We start from the raw sequence: 23,350 nt of genomic DNA on the forward strand, positions 1-23,350 counted from the left end.
GTCTTTGTGTGTCACTACGTCACCTACCAGCCCTGCTACTGCCTACCCCTGTGCACGCTACAATATTATATATTAGATCACTTAAATGTTTTATCATACAACAGCACCCAAAAACTAGAGTGTAAAGAGAGACTTGCCTAATATTTTTGTCATTATTTAGCAAGAACCGTCCCAAGATGTTAATGGCTAAAACCTGTAGTGGGAAGAAAGCAATATGTTAATACCAAGAACTGCAGAAAACATTCAATGATTAATTTTTGACACCAGACTAAGGTATAAAAAGCTCTCCCTAGCGTCTAGATTAAAAATAAATCCAGAAGTTACAACCTAAAGTGAATCTTTAACACAATTTTATAATTAGTAGTTAACCACCCCCCATTCTAGTTAAAGAATACTTAAAAATGTTTTTATTAAGTAAGGTGGTGTGGGTTTTCTTTTACTTACCTTTACATTTAAACAAGCAGTTGGACATATTTTCCAAATGGTTAAAAGTTAAATGTCTACTTAAAAAGTAAACAGCTGATCTGCATGCATGAACACTCACTCTCAATCCACTTTCAGATTTGATGTCCATGATAGTCAAAACTGTTTCATAAAGGATTGCGTTGCCTACATTTTTACTCGTCTCTGTGTTGGTGGCCACCTGCAAAACAAAGGAAATCTATTATAGAAATACAAACAGGCATTTAAATGAATACCCTTTTACCACCATAAATTACTACAAAAAGACACTAGTAAATTCTACCTTTCATTATTGTTTTCTAAAATTCAGTTATGGAAGAAACATACTTCACTTCTCCCAGAAACCTCTGGAATACCATTACATGAACCATTCAATAATGCAACTGGCTTTTTTGCAGCAAAAAATGTAAAAGTACCAGTACTAACCAATTAGCTTTTAATCATTTAAATGAATCAAGAAATTATATCATTTTTGCCTTCCTTCAAATTTTAGATTAAGGCTTTAACTTAGTTATTTCTAAAGTAAACAAACACTATAACGTAAAAATGTGGCGTCCCACCTGTGCAAGAATGTCATTCATAGCTTCACTGGAATCATCATCATTCCTACCCAGGATTCTGAGTAACCTCAGTATACGGACCTAAATAAGCAAACACAAATAAATGCATAAATATTATGCCACTATTAAAACCAAACACATAAATAAAATCAAAATACAATACTGTTTTCTTGGTACTAGATGTTTCACCTGTAAAAATGGATCACTGATTCCAGACACATCATGTTCTGGTGAATATCCTGACATGATGAGATTCTTTAGGATTCTAACCAGCTGTGGAACAAGCTGAAAATGAAATGAGAACACAAAGTTAATTTCTACATAACACATGATAATATTACAACTTACTATTTCAAAGCCTGGTCAGGAAATGTGAAGTGAAATCTCCCCTGTGGTCCTAATTAAGCCGAGCCCTGCATTTCAACTATAAGGATATATGCCAAAAGCAGCATAATCTCTAGGGATGTCTGGGGTGATTTGAAAAAATATTTATAAAATTAAATATAAATATCATCATTTTAAATAAGAAGTTTTAATAAGAAGTAAAATGTTTGTTTTAACCAATATTCAAACCCCTTGCATTCTTTTTGAATGCCAGGTAAAGATTTTGGGAGAAAATGTTTCTTGCTACATTTAAAACCTCAACATTAATTATCTTCTGTCCTTACCCCTTCTCTTAAACTGATGAATTTAAGAGAAGACTTCACCCAGATGACTGAGTTTTATTTAGATAAGCATGCAATTGTGATTAGGCCCATAATGTTTAGTGTTGTATTCTCCTTTCTGTGCATTTTAAACCATCACAGGTCCACATTGATAGTGTTAAAAAAAAAAAAAAAAAAAAAAAAAGTTATTTCTGAGGCCTACTGACAAAGCAGATACATATCACATTATACTCTATGTTACTGCATTTACAAAATGTACCTGATTTCAGGTTAAAAAACAAACAAATCCACCATACAATTACAGCATGATCTCTTATTAAAAATTAAAAGAAATGAAAAAGAAATTGTCATAGTATTAGAAGTGGCTACAAGAGACTAATGTTCTGTCTGCAAAAACAAAAGTATGTAATTTATATATGATGGTGGTGTAAAATACAAATTAGTAAGAGCATGCACCAGCTATGAACCAGAATGTACTCTTACCTTTTCATTCTAACAAATGCAGGAATCGTAACAGACAAATGACAGAAAACAAATATGAAGCAGTTGTTAGGAAGATATTAAGAATTGTCAGGGTTGTTTGCAGAAAAAATGAAAATAGAAAAAGATTAGATTTAAAGGCTTCTGTTCTTAAGATTAATTCTGGCATTATAAAAGTTATTTATAGTCTTGGGTCCAATAAAAGTCCACCAACATCCAAAAAAAAAAAAAAAAGAACCATGTTTCCTGTTCAATATAGCTTTTAACTGGACAGGAGGACTGAAACTTCTTTGGCCACTCAAGGAGTTGAAGGCTGTTGCAGTCTGAATATGAAATCACAACATTCTCCAGCTCAGTCCACAGTTCCAACACTCCCTTCTCAAATAGTCAAGAGTACAGTACGCAGAAGCAATTCAAAATGTTTTCTTAGTGAGAACTATTACTGTGCTGCAGTGAGCAGAACACAAATCTCCAAAACAGATTGAGGGGAATTGTTGACAGTGCAGGTAATTCTTTATAACTTGGGAGGATAGATATCTCACATTAATGGAAACCTCCCTGCTGTTCAGATGGAAATGTCCTTCACAGCACAAGGAGCTTTATGCAAAACTATCCCCCCAGCTCCCAAAATTATCTCTTTATATATTCAATACAAGGTTGTTCATGTTCCTTAATAAAGCAGACATGAAAATGACCCTTTAGGGACAAGAGAATTATTTAACAGTATGCACAAAACACTACAGTATTTTGTATTTGGAAGTAATCACACTGAAAAGGAAAGGAATTTAGCTGTCCTTGCATTTTTATATAAAAGAGGTTTTATTTATTTTTTATTTGTCTTACCTTTCGGAAATGAGCTAACATGTCAGGACTTCTTTCACACATCTCTGTGAGAAGAACAACTGATGTGTGGAGAACACCTAAAAAGAAATGTACAGGTATGAAACAAATGTAATCTTCCACATTTGCGATGCAAGTGGACAGTGGTGGGGAAAGAGACTAAAAGGTGGACAATAAGGTCAGACAAAGCTGTGATATCTCCTATTGAGCTAATCCGATATGGATAACAAGGATATGGATAGCAATCCTTTTAGTTACCAACTAGCTTTACAAACAAGGATATCAATTTCTTAAAAAGAAAGTCTTATTCTCCCTAACTCCGTGACCCATTTCAAATTAAAAATCAAGCCACTTCCAAGCTATCTTACCATGATTTTTCTCATTTAGCAGGTTTTTTGTAGCTGGCAGGAACATCTCCATAAGCTCTGGCACCTTTCTGATAACATGAACTGCACTCAGTGCGGCCTGCAAACAAAATTAAAAAGTTCAAACTTCAGTGTGTGCAGTTTGTCTCAAATTTAACATTCAAGTTTTTTCAGAAGAACAGAGTGCATTGCTACCTTAAGACTGAATAGCACTCTGAGAAAGGCCCAGGACTGAATGGCAAGCGGTGTTCAAGACAGGTTGGAGGAGTTCTCTTAGAGCCAAGAGCCAACATGGGAGACTACATTTGGGGGCTGATTCGTGAAAGTGATTTACAGTATAATCGTAAATCTCGAAAAACTACTCGCTTCTAAATCTTTTGCAGTCATTTTTGTATAACTTTAGTATAAATACATGTTAATTTGGATTCATATGTTGTTTTTTTCTGACTTTATGTGAACGAAAAGACACAAATTCGCCCGTTTTCTCATTGGAAATAGGTAAATTTCAAAATATCACTGTCCTGGTCACAAAAGCAAAGTTTGTGGGGAATAATAGCCATTTTCTATACTTTTGAGGCACAAGCAATTAGGAAATAACACTTACTACCCAGGAACAAAAATTGTGTTACATAGTGTATTCAAACTCTGAACCTTGAACGGATATCCGAACATAAAAATTCCATGTTCTACCCAGCACTAACATGTTTCTGTGAATAGGAGTGATATGATGTTATGCACATGTTGTGTACTGTAATTTATATTAATCTCTAAGTCCCTGCAACACCACTTGCACCATCAAGATGTACCTGGTTAAAGTTGTCACTGATTGATTAGATATGATCAGTTATGTAAAACAAACACCACCCTGTATTAGTATAATAAACGTGCAAATTAAATATAAAAATACAACAAAATGACAATGCTGATGAGGTACCTTTTTCCTCAAGTAGGAATTTGATGTTTTTAGTAGCTTCTCCACCTCCCCTGCCAGATCTCTGCACATCTCTGATGAGCCCATACAGCCGAGGGTACACAGCGCCAGCCCCTGCACAAACTGAGTGCTGTGGTTGAGGTCACTGAGGGAGGAAGGAGGAGGGAAAAGAACAAACTTTTGAAAAGGGTTCTGTGGCTTGGTATGCAGCGCACACAGCTAAGTCTTAATTATAACACTTATAACAAGTATAACATCAAACCAGTTGGGGTACGTTAGAAACACACATATCAAGAATAAACCACAGCCCTTACTTTTTGATGCAGTTGGTCATTAGTAAATGCACATCTTGTCTCTCATCTAGCAGTAACATGGCACCCAGGTACCCGATACGCTTATCTGTAAACTTCTGAGATGCAATCAATTTCAGGCACTCCAACTGTAAAACACACATTAAAACACTTTAACAAAGGAATAATTCAAATACAGAAATACATCTAACAGAATATGCCAATATCTGAAAATGTGCACAATCTTTTAAAGCAATCATCAACCTTAATACAAGCATGTGTAAATCCAACTGATAACTACAAAGTACATACATTTTGCCAACATATTAAGTGGAATTTGTCTTTTCAGATGAAAAGCATATGCTCAGGTAAATATTTGCCGGGCACTGTTTCTTATATCTGAGGCATATGTACACATTTAGCTATGTACGAGTGGATATAACAATACCTTCTGGGTACACATTTATTAGATTACCTGTCCAAAGTGTGCTGGGTATCCGAGCATGTGCATATACAGTAGCTTAGCAACATTTCTACAGCGGTATGTATTGTCCTCTTCTCTGAAAGATGACCTAATAGCAGCACATTCTTTTTGGATCATCTCTCGTTCCTCGGCTTGGGTCCTAGCTGTCCGGATCGTCCGGATCAGCTCCCGCAGTCTGATCGGAGCTGGCATCCTCTGAAAATACAAACAGCAAACATTAAGTACAATATGCTTCAGTCCAATATACAACTATTAGTCAGACTGTGCAACAACATGCAAAGTAATTGTGCAAATTCCTAAAATGTTGTGGAAAATAGATTATTAGCAAGATTTATCACAATTGGACAAGGGGTTCTCTAGAGATTTGCCAAAAAAATGGAAGTGCAAGACAGCATCCATAGAAAGATTTATTATTAGGTTACAGTGCTTCAATTTCAGCATGGGGTCACAAAAATCTGTAGGAATATTTTAAGACTGCATGGAAGCGACTATTCTTCTCCCTCCCCCTATTTTTCACCCAGTTTAGAATGCCTAATTTAAACACATGCACTATTCTAAAATAGTGCTGGATATATCAAATGCCACTTGACTTTAATCTCTCGTATTGTGATATGTGATTCTCAGCGGACATCTTTAAGCATGGTTTTTGTAGAAGCCGTCAAGACTATTGCAGTAAGAGGAAGGTAAACCAAATCGAAAAAAAAAAAAAACACAGTATAAGGCTGGAAAAGTTTAAACAATAAATAAAAATCAAAACATTGATTCAGTTATTTTTACTTCCTCAAAAGCATACTCATCTGAACATTATAGTTTCACTAGACACCAAGGCCAATTTATGATTTTCACATACAGACATGCATTTCAACTCTGATTTATGCTTTTGTTTGGACAAACGCATGGCCCAGGAGCTACGCTTCATTGTCATATTGAATATGAAAAAAATTAAAAATAAATCAAAATTTGATCTTTTCAAAATTAGGCACGTAACCACCTTCTCCATTGTGGAAAATCATCCCTTTAGTTTTAAACTCTGAACATCGAGGTAAAGTCCTGCATTGACACATTTAAATCACCCTTAACTGCAAAACATATCCTTGTGTAGGAAAAAGTCAAACAATTTTGGAGAGTTATAGACTCTTTCCTAATAACTACTTCTAAACATTCTGTTTCAAAAAGAGGAAGCTACATACCTTCATAACATCCTAGCCAGAGTAAAACTGTTAGTATCAAGGTGATTAACTGGTAAACACTGCTCATACTCTTAAATGTTTAATCATTAATCAAACATTAACAGCTAAACCTGTATGCAGGGGTGGCCAATTCGTATCGCCCGATGCCCGGGACACAAGGATTTGTAGGACTGACAACAAGTTTTGCTGTTATACTTGCCCGTTGGACAAGTAGTTTTTATTTATTTATTTATTTTTCCTATGTTCGCTCTGCTGCTAGAAAGGCACTCTGGTTATATTTGTAGAGAGTCATGCAAGTTTCTGAAGTCTAGCACATACATATACATTTTAAAAAGTGTTTACGTCCCACCCCTATTATTTCTGATTGGCTAGCTGTGGAAGAAGCTGATCTTCTGTTGGTTACAAAGAAACCTAGAAATGGCTGCCAACAGAGTGAGAGACTCTGTCAGGACACACACTAATCTTTTAAATTTAAGGTATTATTTAGGTTTTTTGTAAATTATCAAAGTTATACTGTTTTCTTAATACATGAAACTGACATTTAAATGCAGCAATCTTGTCAAGTAAAAAAAAATAATTCTTAAATAAAGACTTTATATAACTATAAAAACCTTGCTATATATGTTTCAATTCATTTTTCTGACTTTAAATAACTATCAAAAAAACCTTGCTTAGTTGTGTATCTGTGAAGTGCTGCCTTCCTGCATATTCTACACAACATTGTTGCAAGGTAATTCACTCCCATTGAAGTTGCTTTGTTGGGATGCAGATTATTAATTAAGTAATTAAAGTCAAATTGTATTAAAAAAAAAAAAAATTAAAAAGCCAGTCATTTAAGCATTTAACAGCCCAATGTGTGTGGTATTAATTTCATTGAGTTTTTTGTACCTGTAAAGAGTGAGTGCACGGTAGTAAGGAGAAGAGAGAGTGAAGAAAGGCGAGAGTCGGGTGGTTAAGACATTGCGTGTAGTAATGTAAATACTGTCGAAAAATATTAATATCCACAGTTAAAAATTAATAGTCAGTTTCACAAAACGACTGCTGATACCATCTAAAAGGAGTAAAATAAAACTGAATATCGGACAACTGGATCCGACCGAAGTTACAGAAAATGACTTATGTAGCCCTATTACAAATAAAATACCAAAAAGAGCGTGGTGTTTAAAATAGCAAACTGGTTCATAATTAATAACTGGAAGATATGACAAGACACTTTGGTGTCTTCAGTACCTTCCATGACAGCAGGTATTTTGACAGGTGTTGTCTTTGATTTTGGTGGCACAGTGATACGGGGTTAGCACAGGTGCAGTGATTTGCCTTTGTTCCTAAGTAGTTCCTAATCGTGATATTGTGCTTGATATTGCAACGGCTTGGAACACTGATGGATCAATCAGCATGCATCATTCTAACAATCCGTTTTATAATTATAAGTATAGTACTATTAAGTAAAATAAATATATCATAGAAATAAACAAAAAAAAACATTTTATGTCTGCAGTATCTGATGGTGCCTACTGTAAATATTACATGCATTTTGGTAGAAAAACACACGTTCGTTATAAATCTGGGGTTCAACAGTTACAAAACTGAAAGAACGTCAAGAAAATCAGAATTCCACAAGGCAGCTGTAATAGCTGGCAATGAATGTGTGTCTGTGATGGAAAACTAAAACACCTGTACATCAGAAGTTGAATTCAGCTTATAAAGGAAGAGTGGAAAAACAGGCAGAAGCTATTTTTACATTTGAATAACTCCCAAGTATTGTTTATTATAGTTGTACTCTTCGTATGTTACTTAAAATGTACTAGCAAATGTGTTCCAAACTGCAGTGAAAGAAACATTTCCTTAAAGTATGTTAGAAATTTGTTGAGGTGGGGTCACTTGGAACCTTTTGTGTATATGAAGAATTTAGTGAACCAGTCAAGCTACAAGGCTAGACCCGCCCCTGTATATATATATATATTTCTCATTTACAAATCAATACAGAAAACATTTGCCTTACTGACGCACAACCTGTTACACTGCATTTAGGAACCTGGCAGTCAATTTAGTTTGCTTCCGGTTAATGGCTGAATACGCTGTACAGAACTGCACGACTTCTTGAAACGTCTTCAACGAAAGACACCAGCTGCATCAAATATCAGAAATATTTCTGATAAAGGTTTCACTGTCCAGTACAAGTAGGGGACATTTCACATGTTTATCTAGGGGAAACCTAACAAGAAACCTATAAGACAGCAGCAGCAGCTCAGAGCACACTATCTGGCTTTGGAGTTCCCTGCTCCTAGTAGCCTCCCCGACATACTAATGCCTATTCTGGTCCTTAGCCTTCTACAACGAGGATCTTGCAGGGCTCCTAGAGGTAAAGATTGCAATTAAAATACTATAACACTAGCCTAGCCAACATGAGCTGATATGCTTCATGATTTTTTTTCTCAATGTAATGACATTTGTTTATAATGAAACAGGTGCCAATAAACACATTAATTGTCCATCAGCTCAGCTGCACAGAAAAATCAGGAATGGGGTTTTAAAATAATGCCAGTCCACTGCCCTTTCCCACAATAGAAGGACAACAAAGTCATTTTCATAAGTAGGTTGATAAAGTTGCTGAAAAAACTGTCACAATTACTTTTCAGCAGTTAGCCTAAATAAACAAACAAAAAAATTAAACAGCATTATGGTGATAATCGATTATTGTTCCTAACCCCAAAAAAAGGAATTTGATGTGCTCTTCATGCCTGGAACTCTCTAATCCAATCACATCTGATCCTACACGACACAGACTGTTTGCATACTAAAAAGTACCAGTAAAACCTGCTACAGATCATTAACCCTTTAAGGTATATATAACAACATGATCACCTTTGTTGCAATGAACTGCATAAACAGGACTTAATGTACCGATAGGTTGGACCTTGTCATCCAAATGGTCAGTTAACTCGTGATACTGGAGTCACTCTCAAATGTATTTAATAAATGACATGATGTCAAATAATAAATTGGTAATTGCAGATATTCTTGAAAACGTCATAGTTGTCAATACTGCAAATTATTATTTAAAATACATATATTTAGTACACTCACAATGGTTTCTTGGCCAAGATCTTACATTTTCGCAAAACATTCTGTATGTATTACGAAGTTGCTCAATATGTCAAAAACTTACAAATACCTTACCAGGTTCAAGAAGATCGCTTAAGTTCCAGTTCCTGTACGTAACTGAATGATCGGCCTACTCTACTCTGTTTACAAGTTGTAACTGCTATGTTCAGTAAAGTCAGTTGATCTGCATCAAACTATTCTACCAGGTCCCTAAACCGATGGGGTTAGGCATTTTGCAAACATTTGACATATTTCTAAAAACACCTGACCCATCAAAGCAGTTTAGCTCAGGTGAGAAGGCCTTATACTGTATTAATAAACCATAAGCTCAAATTCCAAATACTTAATTCCAATATATCAATGAAAAACAAATGTATATGTTTAACAATGAATTTCTCGTAATGGCAATGATCCGTCGTTGACAATTAATTAACATAAATGGGCCAGTGTATTAACCGATACGGGTATCCACTGACTGAGTGGTGTATTTATAAACTATCCCCAGGAATACAAACGGACAATGGTACAAATCCAATTACTATAACTGGGTGCATTTCTGTAAATAAACATATTGTGAGGCTTCGGGGAGTCCAAAGAAAGCGGATTTGTTTTCACATGAAACACCGAGCTAGCAAGACCAGGCCTCCAAACATCAATTTACAAAAGAAGCAAATGTCGTTATCAATAAAAACAATTACAACATTTGTCCGATAACAAGTTTGGCAAGTACGACGTTATTACGTTTTAATTAATTTAAAAAAAAAAATCAAGCCTACACTACGCTTCTGCTCAGTAAAAAAACGCCACCAACCAAATTAACCCCACTGCCAAATCCCGGTATTGCACCAAAACATCGGAAAACAGGCTTACGCCGAGCGGCGCCCATACCTGTCTGCTGAAATTTTCCCCATATTATTAATAAAATGTCCTGACCTGATGTAGGTTACACTCACCGGCTGTATTGACACCAGAAAAACACTGGAATCTTCTCTCTTTGCGACAGAGGGAGGAAAAAAAAAACCTACATTCAAAATGGCGGCTCCCCCGGCCTCAGCACTTCTATCGCAGGCGGAGTGTTACACAGAACAAACTATGATCTTCCAAAACGTTTGAACAGTGGCGCGGTATGTAACTGACACCACTCCGGCTCCAACACAGAGGCGCCTTGGTTGTACCAACCATAGAGCAGTTTGAGCCAACATGGCAAACATAGGTACTCAGTTTCACAATCTTCACTGCTGTATAAATCTTGGTTTTGAGTTGACTATCTTTATTCGCAAGAGCAAATAAATCGAAGCCTGGGGCAACTAGAAGCATTGCAGAAATAGGTCAAATTCCTTTCTAGCTAAGTACGTATTTTCAAATAAATTAAGTGGGTTTGGTATATTCATTTTAATTAAGGGTTTTAAAGGGTGTTTTTTAAATTATTAAATATAAAAAAAACTAACAAAATACATCAAACTTAAAAATAGGTAATAACATACATTGTAATGATTCAAATTATAAACAATTACAATTGTTTTTTGCTCTGCAACTTTTGCAAGTAAACCAAAACGCGCCTAGAATAGCTCAATTTGCAGAAAATATGCTTATACGTTCTATTTATGTGTGCAACACGTTTTTTTGTAAAACATTTTCTTTACAATTACTCATGTCACAATTCTGTTGGTAACTAATTTGGACAAATTGTGATGTAAAAAAAAGAAAAACATAGGCACAATGTATGAAGAAACAGGTGCTTTTAATGAAATGGTCTACAGCTGACCCATGGGTGTCTATTTTCTTTCAATAGGTAAAGCGGATGTGTTACCATTTCTTGGTGGCGTTGTGGAGGAGTACTGCGGCCTGGACTTCACCTCGTGGCAGTCAGTGATGACGTCGGTGCCTGTGCCGAGTCACTGCGTGTGCTACCCGGAATCTGTCACTGAACAGGTTCTGCTGGAGAGTGGGAGAGGCAAAGGTGATTTTGCCGAAACTAAGTTTCATTCTTTTTGCATTCCAGAGCAACAAAAATGTTTTATGTACTGCATACGTGTAATATAGTCATTACAGGATTAAAACAGCTGTTATCATATGGAGACTTTAAATACCCGCAAAACAGACATGGCATTAGTTTAATAGCGATACTTGCTGGTGCTTGCTGTGTTTCTACCTAACCTAAAACAGGGAATGCTACAGATTAATATACAAGGTTCAGAATAGGAATCTATTAACTCTATTCTAACTGTAATAAAGAAAGTGTGTTAAGTAAGTATATTGCGTGTGGTCCACTGCTGCTCAAATGATCGGATAGCTAAAAACTGACTTTGCCCCAATGCAGATGCAGAACTTTGAAACTGTGTTCCTGCTACTCCCCCTTTTGGTCTGGGAATAGGATTGGAAAGCGTTAAGGAGACATCTAGTGGCCAGTTCAATTCAATTGTAGGGGTGTGCTAAAATGCTTTGTTTTTCCTTTGAATGCTCACATGTTGCACTGGTATAAAAATCAACTGCAAAAAAGTAATAAATAACCAAATCAGTGTCTTAGGCAAGGGCATTTACTGCACCACCCAGGCTCCATGTTTACATAGTGGTGAAGCTGTTTTAAAATATTCACATTAATCACAAGCTGAAGGCTTCCATTATAATTATCCTCTGCTGCGAAGGGGGCATAGTGGAGGCAGTGGTACATGCATCACACTGTCATACGTATCTCATAAGCATAGGAGCATTAGGCTGTAAATAGCAGAAATATCCATCTAGGCATTATTTCCCCTTTCATTATTTATACTGTTTCTGTGATCTTCTTGTCTTTCTTTGTTTTATATACAGTAGTTTATTTGACCTGGCTAGGGGCAGTGTGTGTTTTTTTTTGTCCCAGTCCTAAGGTTTATGCAGATACATACATGTATATTATCTTTTGATTTAATAAATCAGTTGATAATAGAAACATAAAGCCTTTAATGTGGCAGATGGAACGACTCGTTTGTTTGCTTGATCTGTCTTTGCCTTCAGGAAGGTTGTAAATAACATGGTAATGTAGCAGGAATCAGAGAGCCCTCCAGCACAGAGGCTGACTGGTATGGATTCACACAAGTGTGGCAGTCAGCACATCCCTCCAACAGTGAATTAGCAGCTCCCATCACAATCATTGTAGATACGCTCTGTTCATTCAAGCCCTACCCCCAATACCTCAAGAAATCGATCATGCACACAATAGTGTTCATGTTGCCTCAGCTTTCATGACTGTTGTGTGCTGTCTAAAAATTGAAAGATCTCTAGAAAACACAGCCTTAGAAAAATGACTTCCAGGCCTGCTTAAGAAATGAATTGCAAAATACAAAAAAGAGACTCATGTTAGAGATGTTTTCATAACTTTGGCACACAAAGGTACCTGTTTTAGTGATCTAAAGTGGTACTGTATTTAAATTGAAAAGGATTCCAACCCATGTAATGTATCCTTTTAGCCTCCTCACAATTTTGGCAGAGCAGAAGCCCTGCTGCTGTAAATAGTGTGTGTGTGGGAATGTAAGGTTGGCAGGGATGGGGTTAAATGTGCCCCTGCCAGCAATCACAGGTGTGCCCATTCCCCAATTAGGTAATTGATACTAAGTGGGGAGTGGCCACATGTATAAAAGGAAGCAAAATCCTTTGTTTGTTTGTGCTGTGATTTGGTACAGTTTTGCCAACTTTATAGTGAAGATACATTTCTAGCCTGTTTTGTTTGAACCTTTTATTTTGGCCCTTGTGCTTTGTGTATTTTGTGTTCCTGCTTGTTTAATAAAATGCGCAACAGCGCTTTATAAATTCAGATTTATTTCTCTGGGTTTATTTCCTGCCGATAACATCTTGGGCCGTGACGCTACCCTGTTACAACAATATATGTTAATATAGTGTTATTAACGTATAGTCTATTTATATACATTGAGTCTAGGATTACAAAGAGAAGTTTAAATCTAGTTTTTCCTATTATTCTCCACTGCTCTCTGTGGAGTGGATATAATGGAGATGGTTCGGTTGTACATATGTCATACTTGACGTTTTTCCATGTTGTAGAACTGCTTCTCAAAGTGTCATGAAACATTGCATTACCATTGTTCAGATTATCAGATTCTGAGGATATATGGGGAATGGCAAGGAATGTATTTTTATTGACATACCTGCTTGTTTGTAGAACTCAATATATTGTGTTTCATTATGGAAAACAAAAGCGTTTGCACAGACTGTATTGTATAATTCGAATTTAATCAACCCAGACATAGTTGTGTTAGGGAAATACATCCCAAATCGAAGATATTAAACGAGAATGTTCAGGCATTATCTGTGAATCATTCCTACTTCAGTGCGTATCCCACAATCCCCCTCGTTGCAGCTTCAGCCCGGCGCCCAGCCGTAGCCTGCCCATCTGTCTTCTCAGTGAGTGTCGGCGGCAAGTCTCTGCAGTGCTGACTGAGCGACAGCGACACGGATTCGGGGATACTCGGGGCTGCTCGGAGAAGAACATCTCAACCAGGGGCTGGATTTTTACATCAAATTAAACGTTTTTATAGGTGACTTAAAACCCACCAGACGTTTAGAGACTCGGTGTGGTATCCCGCGTTAGAAATATATAATCCATTTTTTTTAAAGCGAATTTAACACGGCGTAACCAAATGCATTCTGCATTATTGCCTAGGTAATTTTTTTTTTATCTTCGGATATTTTGTCGTTTTCCGCTCAATACTTTTTACTGCGCTCCTTTAAAAAGGAGTTTTTTTTTTTTTTTTTTTTTTCAAATAACTATTTTCTATTTCGAAGAAAACTGGAAATCCATCGGGTCGAGGAGGAGCTTCGGGATTTCTCTCAGCTGGGAGACAAGAATATGTCAAGGCGAAAACAGACCAACCCTTTCAAAGTTAATTGTAGGTATCTCACTGGTATGCAATGGTTAAAAATACTGATTCGTTATGTTTTGTGTTATTATAAAGCGTGAATATAAAACAAGAAACACAAGTATTGTTGTTTTTCTATGTACTTTACCCTGTTGATGATATTGATTGCCAGGTGGCAAGTCTTGGTGGTGGGTTGTGATGTTTAAAAAAAGAAAAAAAAAAGTCTACATTGTGCAATTATTAAGTTCAAACGCCTATCAATAGCAGCTTTGTGTGTGAGGTGGGCTGTCTGTCTTGTCTGAAGTCTTGAAGTGGTTCATTTGCTGACAACAAAATACTAGGGACGCCAGTAAAGACTATTTTTGACTGCTTGGGTTTAGCCACCGATTGTGATATGTTAACTGAATTTTGAATCTAGGACCCAGAGATGAATTTTATTCCTGCTTTTACGAATGAAGTATATGGACCTATCTGGCTGTCTAATATAGGTAGACCATAGAACTGGCAGTTTTCCACTAGGAGAGGTGCAGGTCACCAAGAAATACAGAAAGTTATCAATAGCAGTGAATTTGAAGAGTACAGCCATGCAGTCATGAAGTATACTGTAGGTAGGGGTGTTGGTGGATGTCACCCACCAGCCTGTTGACATGTAATATTGTGCATGATGTTTTGTGAAATTAATATACTATTAACAGTGGACTGTTCCAGTAACACACTTTTTTTCCTGCTTCTATTTAGGTTTTGAAATGTGACTCAATTTACATAATTAACCCCCATTTTGTTAATCCGGCTTACTCTACACAGAGGGTGCTTTGACCATCGCCATCTCACCCTTAAACATCCATCGTGGTTTTGATGTAGCCTAATATCCAGAACTAAGAAACAGCAATAGACTGTCATTGTAGGTCTGCAAAGCCATCTGCATAATACATAATATATAATAAAAGGACACTTGCAGAATACTGTACCCTTGAGTGAGATGCTGTTCCCCCTCTTCCAGTGGATCAGCCTTGTCTCGGTATAGAGAAGGGCTCCGTGTCCAGCTGTGTTGTATGGGATCACTGGAGCCCTTCATTGACATTTATGATATTTTTATGAACACTGTTGAAATGCATGTTAAAGGAGGATTTTAATTAGCTTGGTTTGTTCAGTACCGGCATCCGAAGCAATGTGTGCTCATGGCTGGCCCACTTTTATTTATTTATTGATTGATTGATTGATTGATTTTAAACACCATATTGATACAGCATTTGATATTTAATTTGCTGACCCAGATTAGTTTAGCATTATTTTGTTCTTTTAGAGGCACGTGGATTGCTGCTGCAGTGAATAGTAAACAGCCAGAGGAATTTGGGGTTATTTTATAATGGGTTTAAGGCCTCCCAAATTGGATTACAGATTGATCGTATTTAGTTTGAGATCTTGATGTGTAAGTGAGATGTCTCCCAAATGGCCAAAAAAGACAAAGTGATGATCAGATCTTCAACTACTGTAATCTCCTTCAAGAAAGTGGGGTGCAATAAGATAGATAAGTAATGGAGACCAAAATAGTTCAAGTTCCAGTTATTTTTAAACTTTATTTTAAATGTTTTATTTTTATTTTTTTGCGACCTGAACTTAATACAGTTGTCTTTGTTCAGCATTATTAGGGTCATGTTTTGGCGTTCACTTTTTATGGCCTCTTGTTGCAGTGCATTGGTTTGAATTTTATTTACAAAAGTTATAATTCAGTAGTAGCAAATGTAAAGAAGGGAATGTCCTGTGACAGTTACATAAATAAACAAATAAATACATAATGTTTTATAAAGTTTTTTTTTTTTAAAAAAGCTAGCTACTCAGTCGTAAAGCTAACATTGTAAGCAGACAATTGTTTAGACTAATGTTGCTATCGTTTTTATGAGGGCATGAAACGTTTATTACTTGACTTAATTCCATTTTAATGGCCTCAAAGACTTCACTAGCTTTTGTACCACTTTACCTTATTTAAAAATGTTAAGAGCACTCCTAACAGCTGCACCAACATGATTCTAAAAGACAACAAGAAGCTGAACCTCCATGATGTTCCCACTTTACTTGGAAGAGATTTGGAGCTCTTGATGGCTTGCTCAGTGTGTTTTTAGCATCTGTATTCAAAACGTTTTAGTCTGCTAAAACATTTACCAATACTCTAAGCATCTAATAGGCCTCGACCACAGATTTTATACACATTTTGCAAACATTTAGCCTACCTCATTCCACCTGCATAAGTATTCAAATTAAGTTGTAATTGAGTGCAGTAATTTATATGAATTATTTCTATTTTTCTCACAATAAGTTTGTTTGGATGACTCAATTTTGATAAATAACGAGAACATAAAAAATGCTGGAAACATGAAAGAGCTGTTCATCTTGTCATTACAAAGCTGTTGCATTATTTGGGTTGTGTGAATAGGGAACAGGTCTAGACATATGTAATTGCTTATTTTCCAAGTTTATGCAATTACTGTAGTCAGATCATGTGTTTAAATTACAAAGTCAAAAGAAAATAAATACATTTCTTCTGTTATTTGCCCAATGTGTATTGCATGAAATCTCACCAAAAGTGGACCCAAAAAAAAATATGATACTGGGTATTGTTCTGCAGCACTAGTGGTGGGCAATACAGTAATTGTGGACAACACCAGCTACTTTTGCTACTGCTGGAGTTTAGTTTTACCCCCTAGCCCCCCCCCCCCCCCCCCCCTTTATGTTGGCTGATCTGATTGTCTTTGTCTGGTTTCAGTCAGACAATGCGTCACCTCCTGCCTACAGACACACAGACTCAAAGAGATAACATCAGAGGGAGGGAGACAGGGGTGGGAGTTGTGAGACAGATGTACAGACAGAATGCAGTGGTGGGGGATGGGTGTCTCAATGACATCATCACTGCTTGTGCAGCAGAATAAGCTTGTTAGTTTAGTACAGTAGGAGCACCAGTAATGTGTTGTAGTGTGTGTTATGGGTAAAGAAACAGGGCTCAAGCAGGGAAAATAATGATTGTGTGTGTTTTTCACTGAGCTGAAGTATAAATATCTAAAGAGTATTTATTCAAGGCATTTGAATCCCACAGGACACACACACACAAGGTGGAGTTCTGCATCAAGGTGCAAGCTGCAAAGCAAACAAGGGTTATTCCAAGATGGAAAACAGCTGGCTCTAAAGCTGCATCCAAGAATAGTCCATGTTAACATATTTCTTTAAGTAGAGCCTTGGGACGCTGAGGAAGTGCAGGCTCAAGTTTATCTGTGGGCAGATAGCAGTGTTTAGGAAGATCTGAGAACGTTTATGCCTGAATCTCTGACGATTTGAAGCAAACAGACATAAACCGCGGGTACGGTACACTTAACAACACACTCAAAAACACAAAATTCTACCAAATTTCTCTTCTCTAACCTTTATTATATTAATATAAAGAAAAACAAAGTGCGAAAAGACATTCCTATATATTTATAAAATATAATAATAATAATATCTTTATTTTTATATAGCGCCTTTCATAGTGGACCACCATCACACAGCACTTTACAGAGGTAGGCTGTGAACTGTGCATTATATGCAGAGTAACTTACAATAGGACATTGATTTAACATCTCATCCACAGGCAGGAGCACAAGGAGGTTAAGTGACTTGCTCAGGGTCACACACTGAGTGAGTGAGTGAGTCAGTCAGTGGCAGAGGTGGGATTTGAACCGGTGACCTTCTGGTACCACTGGACCACACTGCCTCCTATAAGCGATACAAGATACAGCTGTACCATTGGTCTATTAATTTTTTAACAGTTTGTTTGCGCATCTTTTGGCAAACGGAGTTAATTAATAACAACTGTCTTTCGTTGCGTGTGACGTCAGTAGCACGGCTTGGCTCTGCAGTGGAAAAACAACCGAGGCTCTCCTTAACCACACTGTGAGGGCTCGGTACGTCCCTGGCGTGTCTCGGTTGTACAGTGGAAAAGAGGCATTAGTCAGCAGCGTGTGATGGGTATTGGGTGTGTTTATGTATTGAATGGACAGGATCATTATTACATATGTTACTAACATAAATACTGACATGTTGGTGGTGGTTCTTTTAGATAGTGGTTGAGGGCCATTTTAGGAAAATGTAATGTTTGTTACGTTGGAAAAGTCTTCAATATCAGACTACTGGCAAGCCCAATCATTATTGAAGATCAGACTTCTGTGTATTCTAGCCTCATCACCACAAATATCTTGAGCATGCCATTAGTATGATATTGATGAATTACTGTATCGGTATAACAAATGTGCCATCTTCATTTCCATGGGAAGGCTGAGGCCATCTGACCTTATTTTACAAGAGTCATGTCGAGTGCTCCAAGCACGACTCCCCAGACTGCTCTGACCCAGCTCGTTTCTCTGCCCTCCCCAGGGTCTTTCCCCTCGACAGGGCTAGCTGGCCCAGAGCACTCAGTGGCAATGGAGGGAAGAGCAGATTTCACAGAGGACAACGAGAGCCGCAGCAACAACTCCCACGAGGCAGATGAACAGGACAGCGTCTCGGGTGAGTGAACCCGTGTTTTACAAAGTTTTTTTTTTGGCACACTGTATTAAACGCAAGCTAGAAAACGCTGCAAAAATCACCCTACTATTTAGCCATCCGTAAATTTCCCTCTCGACCCTTTTTTAGAATCCAAGTCTATTTTAGAGTAAAATACAGTTTGATATTCCTGAAACCTGCTGTAGACAGTTGACTTCTTGAATATAAAACGTTCTCCTAAATAATCAAAATGCTTTTTTAAAGACGTCATGGTACCCTTAATACTTGCATGTTTTGCTTGACTGCAAATCTTCTTGCCAACGGCACTGTATTTATTTATTTATTTATTTATTTATTTTTTTTGTAGAGGATAGCGACAGTGACCAAGATAATCCTGATTCATCTTCCAACACGTCCGCTGATGACACCCTGATGTCCCCGAAGTGTGGCCCTTCTGACGGGGACATGAAAAAGGTAAATCGAGAGAGAGAAGCAGTGGTTGACTGTTTTTTCCACAGTTACCCTATCCCAAAACCTTCTCAATAGCCCAACATTTTAGACAGATTCTAATTGACTGCTCCCCTTGTTTGTGCCTTGTAGGAGTGCAATGGGGGTAATGATTTGAATAACAGCTACATATGCTCGCTGTGTCACGTGGAGTGTGGCAACCCGGATCACATTATTGCACACATCTACCAGGTATTGAGGTTTTTTTTTTTTAAATTTAGTTTTTTATAACTCCTTTTATCCATAGTATACTACATTTCAGGAATCGTATGTTCCTGTTACAGCACTGCACTGGTACTTTTAAAGATATATTACCAATATGTTAAATTCTTAGCAATAATTTTTCAAACTACTGTTTTAGCAGCTTCACACTATTATTATGTTCCATACCACCCCCAACCTCATTGCTCAGTCAGTGAACGCAGCCCTCTCTATCTTGATCTCTGTAGCACACGACTATGCATGGAAACAGTAAGAGCTACGTGTGCCCGGTGTGTGGGCGAGCTCTGAGCTCACCAGGCTCTCTGGGGAGACACCTCCTTATCCACTCCGAGGATCGCCTCTCAAACTGCGCAGTCTGTGGATCCCATTTCACTGACATGAGCAACTTCAACAGGTCTGCCTTTGAGTTCATTGAATTGTTTCCATCTCAACATGGTTAAATAATTACTTTGTGAATTGTTGTATATTATTGCAAGTTTAGTTATTAATCCCTGGCTCCTCTTGTCACCTCATTCGCAGGGAGAAGCTACGAGACTTCCTCAACTCTGAGAACAGCAACAGCAAAGGGGGCTCTTCTCTATCCCAGCCACTTCCAGACCTGAACCCGAATCTCATACCCAACCTTACCTCCTCCATTGCTCCGCTCCCTTCACTCTCTGACAGCCTGAACTCTCCAACACCCTCCCCCCCTCTGCTTCCAGATGTCTTGAACCCGGGGCCTGTCTACCCAGCTGGGGTCCTGCTGGTCTGCAACAGCTGTGTGGCATACCAGAATCTAGTGGAGGTCCAGTCATCCTCCATGAGGAAGTGGGCGGTCCGGAGGCAGAACGAACCCATGGAGTCGAGGATGCACCGTCTGGAGAAAGAGCGGGAGGCCAAGAAGAGCAAGCGGGCCAGCGAGTCGCCTGATGAACGTGAGCTGCGCAGGCTGAGGGACCGCGAGTCCAAGCGCCTCCAGAGGATGCAGGAGACGGAGGAGCAGAGGGCGCGCAGGCTTCAGCGGGACCGGGAGGCGATGCGGCAAAAACGAGCCACCGAGACTCCTGAGAAGAGGCAGGCCCGGCTCATCCGGGAGAGGGAGGCCAAGCGGCTGAAACGGAGGCTGGAGAAGATTGACCCCACCCTGCGGACACAGATCGAGCATGACCCTGCAGCAATGGCGGCTCTTACCGCTGACATGAACCTCTTCCCGTTCCCCATGACCTGCCCAAGTCTAGAAAACAGCCTCTTCATGAAACTGCCCTAGCATGGAAAAGGGTTTGAAGCTGCTCCCCACCTCTGGTTGAATATAGCCACAAAACTGGTTCACAAGAAAGGGATAAAAAGATTTTATGATTCCTTCTGTTGGACCAACAAAGTGAATGAGTTGCTGCACACTACGCTAATATAAACTCAGTAGCTTGTGTACTACTTTACTGTACGGTACCTCATTCAATTTCTTTTTTTTTGTTGAGAAAACTGGAGCATAGCCCCTTCAGTCCTTAATTACTGATCTAAGGGACATGAAGAGGTAAAATTAGCAACAGAATCAATTAACCCATCTATGTGTAAAGGATTGTATAGCATTAGAATTGACTTGTGTTGAATTTGACCTTGAAGGATACAAAATCATTTCTGCATCTGAATTTAAACAACCTTAGTTGGCACAACTAATTACTATATGTTGAAGTGAATGGGAAATTTAAGATTTTATTTTTTATTTGTATTATTGCAAGGAGTGACGTGAAGACAACCTGATGCAACAAACTAAAAGTTAGCTTATCAAGAACTAGTGATAATGTTGACTGGAATGGAGTTACTTGGACTTTGCGGACCAGTGACTGGAACTCGCTGGCAGCTGTTAGCCGTGGCTTTGCCTTGCTGCCGATGTGAGTCGATAGCCAGTTTATATTCAGTGAATCTACTACCTCGGGATTGGACCTTGCAGTGATTTCACTGTGTAGTGACCTAGTTGGACTTAAGAGGGCGCATTTACAAAGCCAGTGCCAGTAGGTGTACAGAATTTCAATTTATGTGCTGGCATGATAATGCTTTATGAATACAGCCCAAAATGCTTAATCCTGCCCCTCTAATCCAGGAATTAACTTGGATCGTATGTTGTAAGAGATCTGTTGTGTTTTTATTGTTTTTGGTATTTTTTAAAGAATGTTACAGGCATTTGGAGGGGAGAGTCACTTTATAAATATATATATATATATATATATATATATATATATATATATATATATATATATATATATAATATATATATAATATATATATATATATATGAATATATGAATATATGAGACTGTAATCTACAAAGCTGTTCCAATTACATATACTTAAGTTCTTAAAATACACTATGAAACAGAAACAAACATGTATTTTCTGTATTGGTGAATAATACTGTATCTGTTTCTTCCATATTAAGGGAGCCACAAAGCCTGTGGCAGTAACACAAGTATAATACTTTAGCTTTGCCTGTGTGACAGGAAAGTTTCTTTATTTATTTACATTTTTTGGGAGGACTTGCAAATTTTGATACACCAGTGTCAAATAATATATATATATATATATATATATATATATATATATATATATATATATATATATATGAATAATCACATTGTTGTCAAATCATGTACATTAAAATATTTGTCATCTTCATATTTAAACCATACTGCAGTAGATTAATTTTTGAGATGTCCTAATCTAGAGTGTTCAATGAAAATACACATGCTTCCAGCAGCTAGGCAACATCCAGTAAACTCATTATTTTTTCATCTGCACCATAAAACTGGGCTGTAAAAAATCTCATCTTGTCTTACTTGGGGCAGGTTCCCTGTGCAGCCAGAGCGTTAAAATGCTGGTACCTTTAAATTGTATTTGTATTTATTTATGTTTTAATCTACTCAACAAGGAGGTACTATGACCACTGAAATATTTATAAATTAGCCCTTTTAAACTACAGTAGGTGAAAAACAAAAGTGGCTGGATAACATGAATGTTTCTGGAATTCAAGGATCCCCCCCCCCCCCCCCAATTTTGATTTGGTAATATGGTATTTGGTAAATACAATTGCAGATGTGGTAACTAGTACTAACTAAAGTAATTCCTGTTACACAGGCAAATAATCATGGTACAGAACTGTTACTTATATATATATATATATATATATATATATATATATATATATATATATATATATATATATATATATATTCTATGATAATAAAATAAGCAGAATATAAAAGTATATTACAGTAAAATACAAGCATATTTAAAACAAATCCACTGTTTAGTGGTGGCACTTAATATGCAGTGCTGCAGAGAAGATGTTTAGAATATACTGTACAACTCTAAGCACCCTAGAATAGGGGCTCCTATTTAGAGTTTGTGAAAAATTGTGACTGACTTTTTAAAAGACTAGTTTTGGCTAACACTGCATGTTGTAAACTGCATTTGTTTTCAATTGTTAAAAAAAAGAAGAGAGTAATATGCCTGCATGTTTTTTTTTCTGTGGTATGCTGTTCCAGCTGCTTAACCATGAGTCTGTGTATCAGAATACTATCCTGGAATTTGTTGTTTATAAAGGAACTCAAACAAGGCCAAAAAAAATGAGAAAACACTGTATTGGTGTTTAGATCATGTGGAATATCACATGCTGTGAATGAAAGGTTTGAAAACACTTCTCTGTTGCCGAGTTAACAGATGTGTACACATACCGGTAAAAAACAAAGCAATGAGGAAAGAAGGAATAGAATATAAAAATAAAGATGTACACTTGAGTTTCTTTTACGCAAAACTTATGCATGGTTTTCTGTGTTTTTATATATATATATATATATATATATATATATATATATACTTTTTAAGATAAATAAAAAATCTGGTTTGTTTTAATTAAT

At 37.3% G+C, this 23,350-nt stretch overlaps 2 protein-coding genes across 8 annotated transcripts in view; one reads left to right on the top strand and one right to left on the bottom strand.

The window, feature by feature from the left end:
- The window catches only part of LOC117425121 (AP-1 complex subunit gamma-1), a 26,637-nt gene extending 15,385 nt beyond the window's left edge, over positions 1–11,252 (bottom strand). The window contains exons 1-10 of one of the 6 annotated variants that reach the window (XM_058993722.1): positions 11,183–11,252; positions 5,069–5,272; positions 4,618–4,742; positions 4,307–4,448; positions 3,376–3,472; positions 3,011–3,087; positions 1,212–1,307; positions 1,023–1,103; positions 545–643; positions 138–193 (exon numbers count right to left, since the gene is read on the bottom strand). In XM_058993722.1, coding sequence (XP_058849705.1) covers positions 138–193; positions 545–643; positions 1,023–1,103; positions 1,212–1,307; positions 3,011–3,087; positions 3,376–3,472; positions 4,307–4,448; positions 4,618–4,742; positions 5,069–5,272; positions 11,183–11,185 — 980 coding nt within the window. In that variant the 5' untranslated portion in view covers positions 11,186–11,252. Of the gene's footprint in view, positions 1–137; positions 194–544; positions 644–1,022; positions 1,104–1,211; positions 1,308–3,010; positions 3,088–3,375; positions 3,473–4,306; positions 4,449–4,617; positions 4,743–5,068; positions 5,273–9,447; positions 9,679–10,183; positions 10,206–10,260; positions 10,283–10,305; positions 10,477–11,182 lie in introns of those variants that run through there. The other 5 variants (XM_058993723.1, XM_034041814.3, XM_058993726.1 and 2 more) reach the window with 5 other exon arrangements.
- Positions 10,527–21,629, top strand: LOC117425126 (zinc finger protein 821-like). Of its 2 annotated transcripts, none has more exons than XM_058993728.1 (7): positions 10,527–10,585; positions 11,165–11,332; positions 18,624–18,755; positions 19,099–19,205; positions 19,332–19,430; positions 19,688–19,854; positions 19,980–21,629. In XM_058993728.1, the coding sequence occupies exons 1-7, from the start codon at positions 10,573–10,575 to the stop codon at positions 20,704–20,706; spliced, it is 1,413 nt and encodes a 470-aa protein (XP_058849711.1). In that variant the 5' UTR covers positions 10,527–10,572; the 3' UTR covers positions 20,707–21,629. The 2 variants fall into 2 exon arrangements, with proteins under 2 accessions (XP_058849711.1, XP_033897708.2); XM_034041817.3 differs by lacking the exons at positions 10,527–10,585; positions 11,165–11,332 and adding exons at positions 13,695–14,026; positions 14,149–14,252.
- Positions 21,630–23,350: the final 1,721 nt, after the last annotated feature.

The sequence above is a fragment of the Acipenser ruthenus genome, chromosome 20 (assembly GCF_902713425.1).
Source record: "Acipenser ruthenus chromosome 20, fAciRut3.2 maternal haplotype, whole genome shotgun sequence".
NCBI lineage: Eukaryota > Metazoa > Chordata > Actinopteri > Acipenseriformes > Acipenseridae > Acipenser > Acipenser ruthenus.